Genomic DNA, 10,879 nt, shown 5'->3' on the forward strand with positions numbered 1-10,879 from the left:
CTCAGGGGATTCTGGGACTAGTGTCTGCAGTTTGGTGGGTGAAGTTGGGTCCTGTGATCTGTGATTGGAGAGCCCTGATCCTCTGGAGTCTAGTGCCTGTACACTAGTGTGTAAGACCAGGCACTGGCCCCTCTGGTGGGCAAGGCCATGTCCAGAGTCAGCTGTGGGCTCAGGGAGGTCTTAATATAGCCTGTCTTCTGGTGGGCAGGTCTGTTTCCAGTCCCAGTTGCTTGGCCTGGAGCATCACAGCACTGGCATCTACAGGCTGTTGGGCCAGAGCAGGGCTTGGTCTTGAGATTAATAAGCTGCAGGGAGGATTCCAAAACAGTGCATGCCAGCATTAATGTTGAAGTAATAGAATAAGCTCCCCCAAATTGCTTCCACCAGTGTCAGTGTCCCTAGGCTGAGCTGAAGTTGCCTACTGCCTCTTCTGGAGACTCTCCAACATCAGCAGGTAGGTCTGACCCAGGCTCTTTTCAAGTTACTGCTCCTTCCTGGAGTCCCAGAGTGTGTGAGATTTTGTGTGTCCCTTTAAGAGTGAAGTCCCTTTTTCCCCCAGCCCTCTGAGACCAGTGAACCTAAGCCCCACTGGTCTTTAAAGCCAAACGTTCTGGAGGTTTATCTTCCCAGTACAGGACCCTGGATTGGGAAGCCTGATATGGGACTTAGACTCCCCCACAATCCTTTGGAATAATTTCTGCAATTATAATTATCCTCCCACTTGCAGGTCACCCATCCAGGGGTATTGGACTTGACTATACCATGACTCTTCCCTTCCTACCTATCTTGTTTTGGTTTCTTCTTTACATCTATGTTGTAGAAGATTTTTTCTGGTAGGTTCTAGTCTGTTTCGTCAATGGTTGTTCTGCGAATAGTTGTACTTTTTGTGTGCCTGTGAGAGGAGGCGAACTCAGAGTCTTTCTACTCAGCCATCTTGGATAATCTCTAGCAATTCAATAATTTTTAGTAAATTTTAAAATTTATGCACATTCTATAATCTAATTAAAAAATAAACTTTGGCTTTGAAACAGAAATATCAGGGATATTACATCATGCCATTAAAATAAAAATTAAATATCTAAAATCTATATCATATCTGTGGATATAAAATATGCACAGTTATTTATTGTTCCTAAAAATTATTTTTCAGATATGTCTTACCCTCTAGGAATTTGAAAATGAAAGCACATATTATTAATCTTGGCACATATACAGAGAAATGGATATTGTTTATGAACAAAACTTGGAGTCCAAATATAACTCAGAAATGAGATAAAGTGAAAAACAAAACAGGATAAAAGTGTAAGATCATTGGACATATGAAGGAAATAAAGAGAGCAGATGAGCTTCATTATGATGGTGAACTAATATTTTTAGTCAGCCTGATTGATAATCCTCCTGAACTTTAAGAGGTCCTGTTTTCAGAAATAATGAAGATCAAAGAAATAATACCGTGTATTGCAGTAGCTACTACCTTTTCTAGCAGTCCTAACCTGATTCAGCTCTCTTTAGCAAAACTTCCTCTATTGCTATGCTATCTGGCTCAGAATATTATTTTTTTGATAGTCACTGGATTCATCTATTCATTCACAAATACTAATTCAAATCAAGTTATGTGCAAAGCATCATTTTAAGAACTGAGAGTAAAGTATTGTAGAGTGTCTTTCTTTACGGAGTTTACATTTCAGTGAGTGAGAGTGGCAATAAATGATTAAAGAATCAAATATAATGTCAGATTGTGATAAATTCAAAAAATAAAAGCTAAGTAAATGAGGCTGGAAAGAGACTAGGAATGAGATCTATTTCAAATAGAGTGGTTAGTGAAGGTGTCTCTGAAGAGGTGACACTGTAGTAGAGGTTTGAATGAAATGAAGGAATGAGTACTATGGATATCTGCGAAAAGAGCACTCAGGGCAGGGAAAGTAGAAAGTAAAAAGCCATTTTTTTGCAATTTATTTGCAAAACTTCCAGAAAGCCAGGACGACTGTGGCAAAGGATCAGATGTACTTAGTGTCCAGATCATGTTGGTCTCTATGAGCCAGGGAAAGAATATAGATGTTGTTCTAAGTGTAATGAGAAGTCATTGATTGGTTTTGGTTGGAAAAAGTCATGAAATCTGATTCCACAGATAAGGCCAAATGAATAAGCATATATGAGGATATCTGTTTAAGCAATACATTGTTGTGCTGGGATACACTGAGCTAAAGAAATAAGTTATCAAGCCTACTAAAGAGTAGGCTTCAGATAATTATCTGCCTGTTATAAGCATTTACCTAGAAAGAGAAGGCTAAATAAAAGAAAAAAACATGATATAAATGTAATTGTCAGTTTCCCAGTAGCAGGTGCTTTTCATTGTCAAAATGAGGTTAAGTTAATGAATACTAGGGTTGACAGTGACTAGGTTATTGACTAAATGTACAAGTTTGAATTCAAGCCAATAAGAACAGTATCTTAGTATAATCAGGTATAATGTTTAAGATTAATTTAAGCGTGTTAGTAAAAAAAAATTCTACACAGAATTTGTACACATTTAAAAGAATATACTCAAGAACTTCCAAATTATTTTAATTAAAACACGAATATTTTAATTAATTAATTATTTTTAAAATTTTATTGAAGTATAGTTGATGCACAATTATTATGTTAGTTTCAAGTGAACAACACAGTAATTTGTCAATCAAATATATTATGAGATGATCACCATGATAATTCTAGTAATCATCTGTTACCATACAAAATTATTACAGTATTATTAACAATATTTCCTATGCTATATAAGACATCCCCATGACTTATTTACTTTATAATTAAAAGTTTGTATCTCTTTATCTCCTTCACCTATTTCACCCAATCTCCCACCCACCTCTCATCTGGCACCTACCAGGTTGCACTGTGTGTCTATACGTCTGTTTCTGTTTTGTTTTTGAAACAATGATAATTTTAGATTTATATACTTCACAAATGAGCTGGTCATATAAAATTGCATTTGGCAAGCCTATCTATCAGCTTTACTCTAATTCGATGTTTAAAATTTTCCACAACTTATATTTAGTATTTTGGAAAAAACCCAAATTACATCATTTTAAATTATTTTTGATAAAAGTGCTGTTTTTCTAAAAATCTACTTTTGCAAATAGTGATCCCTTTGCTTCAGATCCCTTCTCATTATTGAGAAGCAGTTATTAGTTTTTAACTGCTAATTACTTTTTATTTTTTCAAAGCAGTAATACTTTTATTCCCATCAGCAATACTGAGGGGGCCTGACCCTTTACAAAGGAGAATGTCAGGAAAAAAGAAGAGGAGCAAGGGCGTAGGGGCCTCTCTTCTTGATGCCCCAACCCCTCTACCCACCCTGCCAGTCAGGCCTCCAGACCCAAGGTGGGGGGCGCGAGGGCTTGCCCTGTAGGGGTTGGCCACCCTTGAGGGCTCCCTAGGCAAGGTCATCCGCCAGCAGAGTAAAGGTGAGTCCAGCAGAGCTCTTGTGGTGTGGACAGCAAACGAAGGGCACAACAGGCACGTTTTCTCCTTGGTGACCAGTCCTGGGCTTTCAGCATCACACTGCAGCCTCAGGGAGGGTCCTGCTGTCTCCGCCTCTCCTCCAGTGCCCTGCACACCCACATGGACACCACGGTGGAATTTCCATCTTTGAAATGAATGATGAATGGGTGGCCCATCAGTTCCTCAGGTGCTGGCCTTTCTTTTGGTTGTTTTCTCATGCACTGAGTGATGAAATGTACAAATGGCTCGGAGAACTCTCCAACCGAAAGAACGGGTGAATCCTCAACAACAATGCACTGCAGAAGCTGGAGAGGCATTAAAGATCCCTGGTTTTTCTGAATCTGAGGATATGGAAACCTCCCAAGAGCAAGCTCCATAAAAGAGATTCCTAAGCTCCAGACATCAGAATGGATTCCATATTGCTTCCCTGAAATTCTTTCAGGTGCCATATAAGCATTTGTTCCAACATACGTCATGGCTATAGAATTCACCAGCTGAGTGCTAACTCCAAAATCACACAGCTTGACTTGTCCTCTTGTGTTTACTAGTGTATTAGAGGGCTTCACATCTCTATGTAAAATCTTTAAACTCCACAAATAAGTAAGGCCTTTAACGACCGCCACTGCAATTCTTCCAAGGACATGCTCTGGAATTTTTCTATATACATCCAAAGATCCCCCATCCATGAATTCTGTACATATTGAAATTCTGTTTTCCACAAAAAATGTGCCATAAAACCCTATGATATATGATGAATCACACATAAAGAATTTCCAATTCAGACATAATTTGCTTCTGAAGTTCCAGTGTAATATCTAGTAGTATGACCTTTACAGCTAATATTTTCCCACTTGGAACATGATATGCTTTGTAGACTGTGCCTCCTTTGCCATGACCAAGAGTGTCTCGATACCGTATGTCTTGTTCATTCATCTGGCCATTGGCTAATATTTTCTTCAGTTCAGCAGAAGCCTTCTTCAAGCTATTGCTTGGAAGTGAATCTGAGACTGCTGGGCTGCTGTGTTGAGAGGATCCAGCCCGGGTATTCACCTTCAGGCCATGTATGTTCCGTTCCCCAGGAGGCTTGCAGGCTCTTGGAAATATCTGCAGAGGCTCTATTAACTGTCCATTTACTTGCTGTTCCATTACTGTGGAATAATAATATGACAGCATCGCCTTCATTTCTTCATCACTTCTCACTGTAATTCGATCACCATCTTCATCTTCATATTCAAATGCTGTGGTTGTTGCTTCAGGCAGAACCTGGCCTATCACATCCAGCACATCCCTGAGGAGTAGCTGCGGCCCAGAGTGCACTGTCCAGTCCACAGCTCCACTATTTGGAATCTTGACGCGAATCACCAGCACCTGGTTCTCCATGGCATGGAAGGGGCCAAGGGCCAGCCACAACATTACAGGTTAAAGGGGCTCACATCCTGGTAGGGGGGAACCCCCTGGCTCCCGGTTAGGCGGGGGCTCGAAGAGGTGACAAGGGGACTGAGGGTCAGAGGACAGAGGGGGAGGGGGAGTGAAGAGAGGAAGTGGTCCGGAATCAGCCCGCAGGCTCTGAGACAGGCCCAGGCTGTATGGGGTTGAGGGATGTCTCCCTGTGAGCGTGGACAAAGGGCAGGAGCCAGTAGGAACTAATGGAGATCAGAAGGTTCTGGCATTGGAAAAGAGAGCAAACGGCATCTTGCAGCTCTCTGCCGTCTGTGTGGACCTGAGGGGACAGCACAGAGAAGACGCCGTTTTAGAGAGATACGGCGGCAGGTGTCTACTCCTCCTTAAAGGAGCGGGCAGGGTCCCCGACTTGAAGGGACTCAGTCCGGGACTGTTAGGAAGGAGCCCCAGGGCCGCCGGACCACAAGAAAGCCGAGGGGGCCCTCCGCGGGAGGGTCGGGGACGAGTCTTCTGCCCCACTCCGAGCCAGAGTGCACAACGCGCGCGACTCAGAACCTGCAACCCGAGGCCGCGCGTCCCGGCGGCGGCGGCGGCGGCAGGAGGGGGAAGGTGGTTGTAGGAGGGGGAAGGAGGCGGCGAGGGCACTGTTACTCCGGAACCTGCTAATTACTTTTGGAGACCTAGTTTAGTATTATGTTTTTGAGGAGTATTTTCTGATTTCTCACATGAATTAGCCATTCATCTAAATAGCACTTATGAAGAAATAAACTATGTCCTTGGAGCTTTTCTAGGCAATAAATGTAGAATGAAAGGCAAGGCAGACTGTATTTAATCAATAAGCTATGCACTCCAAACACCAGGGCCCTCAAGGAGCTTACATTCTTGTGTAAAGAGACAGAATACTAACATCGAATTTCCCACTCATCTAATCTTGGTTTCTTAATCTGATAAAAGTAAAATAAAATAATGTGATAAAGAGTGACTTCTAGGTGGTGGAGGGGTTGGAAAAAATGTTGCAAGTAGAAGTAAGATCAAGTGAAGGCCTGATATGGGAATAAGCATGGCATGTCCAAGGACAGAGGAACTGTGTGAGATTAATTAAAATTAATGTTGGCATTTTGGACAAAATGGAAAAAGAGGTGCAGACAGACCAGATGGAGGAAGATTTCAGTAGCCTAGGTGAGCTGTGTTGGTTACTCGGACTTTGATTTAACACTGAATCTATTAAAAAGTGTTTGAATTCTAGACCTGTAACAGAGGCATAGCAAACAGAATTATCAAGATATTGAATGTAGGGGGTGAGGGAAAGAAAAGTCTCAAAAATAAGTCCTGAGTTTTGGCCAGAGTGACTGAATCAGTCTTTTGTGCTAATAATAATAATAATAAAAAATAAGGCACAAAAAAGATTGACATATGATTACTCCAAAGTGATTCACTGTTATTAATGGCAGAACAAGATCTGAAGTTCTGTTCCATTGATTGTATACTCTCTGCTCGATTCTAATGAGGAATATTCATTTCAGATTAATGTTATTAATCACTTAACAACTTATAGATAGCAACTATTGATAATTGGAGATTTTGATTAATTTTAAAGTATAATTTTATTGGGAGTAATAAGCCTAAATTCAATGAAAAACATAATGTCTTTAAAAACATCACAATGATCAAGATGGTTGGAAAGGTCATGACAATATGACTGATTCTTAAAATTTAGGTAGGAAATCATTATTTAGACATAAGTGACTGTTTGAAAAAAGGAAATATTTCTAAACTAATTCTCTTTAGCTATAGCAGTAGCAACAGTAGTTGTTTTCTTGTAGTTTTATTAGCATCTGTCCAAACAGCTTACTTATAAGGGTCTTTAAAATAACTTTTAAATGAATGGTAGAGTAATTGTATGTTATAAGTCCAGGAGTTTCTCTCCATTGTTTGTTTCTGCCCTGATGCTTTCATACCATGGAAGGGGGGAATAATGCAATGCTGCTTTAAAACTGTTGCTGAGATTTCCCAGTGTCCAGTAGCCAGTCCATTCAAGGTAGAAATCAGCTTTGATTGCAAGTGCTCCTCTGCTTCAAGCCTCAATTATTGAGCACAGTGGGTATTTGAAAACTGGCAAAGATATAAGTTCTATAGTCCAACCTAGATGTGTTTAAATGATCCAGTTACCACTAAAAATCTTATAATTAATGTTCCAGGATCTACTATTAAAAATAACCTGGGCTGAGGTTTTGACCACATTTGCCTATATACTTCACAAATTTAATTTGAATAAAACATATGAGAGTATTTAGAATATTTAACACAAAGAAATAGACAATCTAAACAGACCGATTACAAGTACTGAAATTAAGTTTGTAATTTAAAAAAATCCCAGGAAACAAAATTCAGGAGTGGACAGTTTCATAAGAGAATTCTGCCAAACATATAAAGAAGAGCTAATACATATTCTTCTCAAACTACTCCAAAAAATTGAAGAGGGAGGAACACTCCCAAATTTATTCTGTGAGACCACCATTAGCCTGATACCAAAACCAGACAAAGACACTACTAAAAAAAAATTACAAGCCAATATCTCTGATGTATATAGACACAAAAATCCTCAACAAAATATTAGCAAATTGAATTCAACAATATGTAAAAAGAATAGTACACCATGATTAATTGGGATTTATTCCAGGGATGCAAAGATGGTTCAATATTTGCAAATCAATCAATGGGATACACCACGTTAAACAAAAGGTATGATAAAATCACACGATCATGTCAATAGATGCAAAAAAATCACTTCACAAAACTCAACATCCATTCATGATAAAAGCTATCATCAAAGTTGGTATAGAGAAAATGTATCTCAACATAATTAAGGTCGTTTATGACAAACCCACATACATATGGTCAATTAATCTCTGACAAAAGAGGCAAGAATATACAATGGAGAAAAGACAGTCTCTTCAATAAGTGGTGCTGGGAAAACTGGACAGCTACATGTAAAAGAATGAAATTAGAACACTTCTTAACACCATACACAAAAATAAACTCAAAACGGATTAAAGACCTAAATGTAAGACAGAATCCATAGAACTCATAGAAGAGAATATAGGCATAACACACTTTGACATAAATTGTAGCAATATTTTTTTGGATTATTTCTTAAGGCAAATTAAATAAAAGCAAAAATAAAGAAAAAAGACCTAAATGTAAAAGAACATTAGGAAAGGAAATGCACAGTAAAGGAAATCATCAACAAAACAAAAAGACAGCCTACTGAATGGGAGAAAATATTTGCAAATGCTATGACCAATAAGAGATCAATATCCAAAATATGTAAATATCTCATGCAACTCAAAATGCAAAAAAAACAAAAACCCAATCAAAAAATGGGCAGAAGAACTGAATAGATCGTTTTCCAAAGAAGAAATACAGATAGCCAACAGGCACATGAAAAGATGCTCAACATCGCGAATCATCAGAGGAACACAAATTAAAACAATACATATTGCCTCACACATGTCAGAATGTCTGTCATCAAAAAGACCATAAATAACAAATATTAGCAAGGATGTGGAGAAAAGGGAACCCTTGTACACTGTTGTTGGGAGTGTAAATTGGTGCAATCACTATGAAAAACAGTATGGAGTTCCCTCAAAAAACTAAAAATAAAACTACAATTTGATTCAGCAATTCCACTGCTAGTTGTATATCTGAAGAAAATGAAAGCAGTAATTTGAGAAGATACATGCACCCCAATATTCATAGTAGCATTATTTACGATTGCCAAGATATGGAAGAAAACTAAGTGTCCATTAACAGATAAATGGATAAAGAAGATGTGGCATATATATTACAATGGAATATTACTCAGCCATAAAAAATAATTAAATTTTACCATTTGCAACAATGTAGATGGACTAGAGAGTATTATGCTCAGTGAAATAAGTCAGATAAAGACAAATACTGTATGATATTACCTGTAAGTGGAGCCTTAAAAATAATACAAATGATTGTATATGTCAAAACAGATACAGACTCACAGATATAGAAAACAAACTAGTGGTTACCAGTGGGTAGAGGGAAGGGGATGGGGCAAGATAGGAGTATGGGATTAAGAGATATAAACTACTATGTATAAAATACATAAGCAACAATGTTATATTGTACAGTACAGGGAAATAAAGTCACTATTTTATAAAAACTTTAAATTGAGTATAATTATAAAAATAGTGAATCAATATTTTGTACACCTGAAACTAATATAATATTGTAAATCAACTATACTTCAATAAAAAAGCATAGAATACCTAATGCAGGTGATAAATTCCATCTCAATTAGCAATTTATCAATTCATTTAAAATGTTGTTTTTGGAGGGACAACTATGTGTCAGAAACATGACACAGTGTATCTTTGCGTTTGATATTTACATTTAATAAATTCCTTACGATTATCATTTGATGAATACTTCAAGTAATGTAATTATTTTATGTGCCACAAAATTCCTCTGCCCATACTCACTCAGAAAAAATTTTAGATATATAGAATTTGAAGTGCAAACTCCTGATGGCTAAAACTGGCAGATATAAGTGTTCTATTAAAAATCTCTTATATTAAATGCTATCTTCTATAACATATATTTATTGAGTACCTAATCTGAGGATAATTTGTAAAGTTAAATCTAGGATAATTATATTGTGTCTGCTGGAAGACAACTTGAGAAAACAAGTGAAGACTACATTTAGATTTTTAACAGTAGAAGTGGTCAGAGAAATAATCTAGTTACAATTCTTATTTAAGAGGTAAATCATGCAGCCTTGAGTTGTTAAATAACTTTGTAAACATTGTACATCCAGTTGTGTTAAATTCAGGAAAAGAACCTGGTTCACCTGTCTTATTCTCCATCTCTGTTAGATTATTTCCAAAACCTCAGAGTAATCTACAATTATTATTATTGTATAAACTCTGTTACACTTCTGTAGAAAGTTTCAAGTTTGATATATCATATCTGTAGATACATGATCTTCTGGTCTCAATCAAGAAATCATTCTGACAATTCTGAGTTTAGATATGCCAGATACATTAGTGAAATTACTTGGCAGGGGTTATCCCTAAAGATTTTCTGACTTTTATGATTTGTTTATTACACATAGGATTATGGGTCTATTCCAAGTTCAAGCCTGACCCCTAATCTGGCACCCCATTTTAATCTTGAAACTTCTGGATATTGGGTTTTATGTATGTTAACCAGATATTCACTATTGCCAAAGAGTTATTGATGTTAAATATTTTGCTGTCTTGTAATGAATAACTGAAATGTCCTATAAAATCCCATATATCTATATTCAAACAAAATCTCATGCTTTCTCTCTGCTTAGTAATAGAGAAATTTTGACTTGTGGTTAATCAAATGTTCTCACTACAGGTTTTATGCTGTGCAATTGCAGATCAATTTTATCAAATACCACTGAAAATCAAGTAATCAACCTTCATTACATACAAGAATTTTATAGATCCTTTGAATTAACTCCCTCCAAAGAAAGATATGGATGCTTTAGGCTGGAACGTCTAATGATAATTTCTAAATGTATGACCTTTCTTATCATAAAGTGATAGCCTCTGAGGAAACAACAGTATAGCTATTTAAAAAAAAAAGTACTAGAAGATCAAAAAGAATGAATCAATTAGAAAGTCATCCTGATTCGTAGCCTAGTAAATTAGAAGGAAGCACAACACCTTTGGAAAATTCTGAATGGAAAGCCACAATCAGAATGTAACCTTCATGAGCACAGTGATATTGTTTTTTTCACTTTGTATGCCCAGTACCTAGAAAGGTGTCTTGCACATAGTAGGTGCTCAAGAAACAATGATAAGCAATTATTGAAAGGATGAATGAATAAAAAGAAATGGTATAATATGGCAGTAAAAATATTCAAAAACTCAAGGATGATATTTCATCCCTGAATGTAAGATTTTTAGTTTTTTAT

General features: G+C 37.2%; 1 protein-coding gene across 1 annotated transcript; it reads right to left on the reverse strand.

Moving 5' to 3' along the window:
• Nucleotides 1-3,566: 3,566 nt before the first annotated feature.
• LOC102983165 (dual specificity mitogen-activated protein kinase kinase 5-like) lies at nt 3,567-5,020 on the reverse strand. The gene is given in 2 exon segments (XM_055091163.1): nt 3,567-4,260; nt 4,262-5,020. Coding segments are annotated over 2 exon segments (1,344 nt in total). The 5' UTR covers nt 4,912-5,020.
• Between the last annotated feature and the right edge of the window lie 5,859 nt (nt 5,021-10,879).

This window comes from Physeter macrocephalus, chromosome 15, assembly GCF_002837175.3.
Source record: "Physeter macrocephalus isolate SW-GA chromosome 15, ASM283717v5, whole genome shotgun sequence".
NCBI lineage: Eukaryota > Metazoa > Chordata > Mammalia > Artiodactyla > Physeteridae > Physeter > Physeter macrocephalus.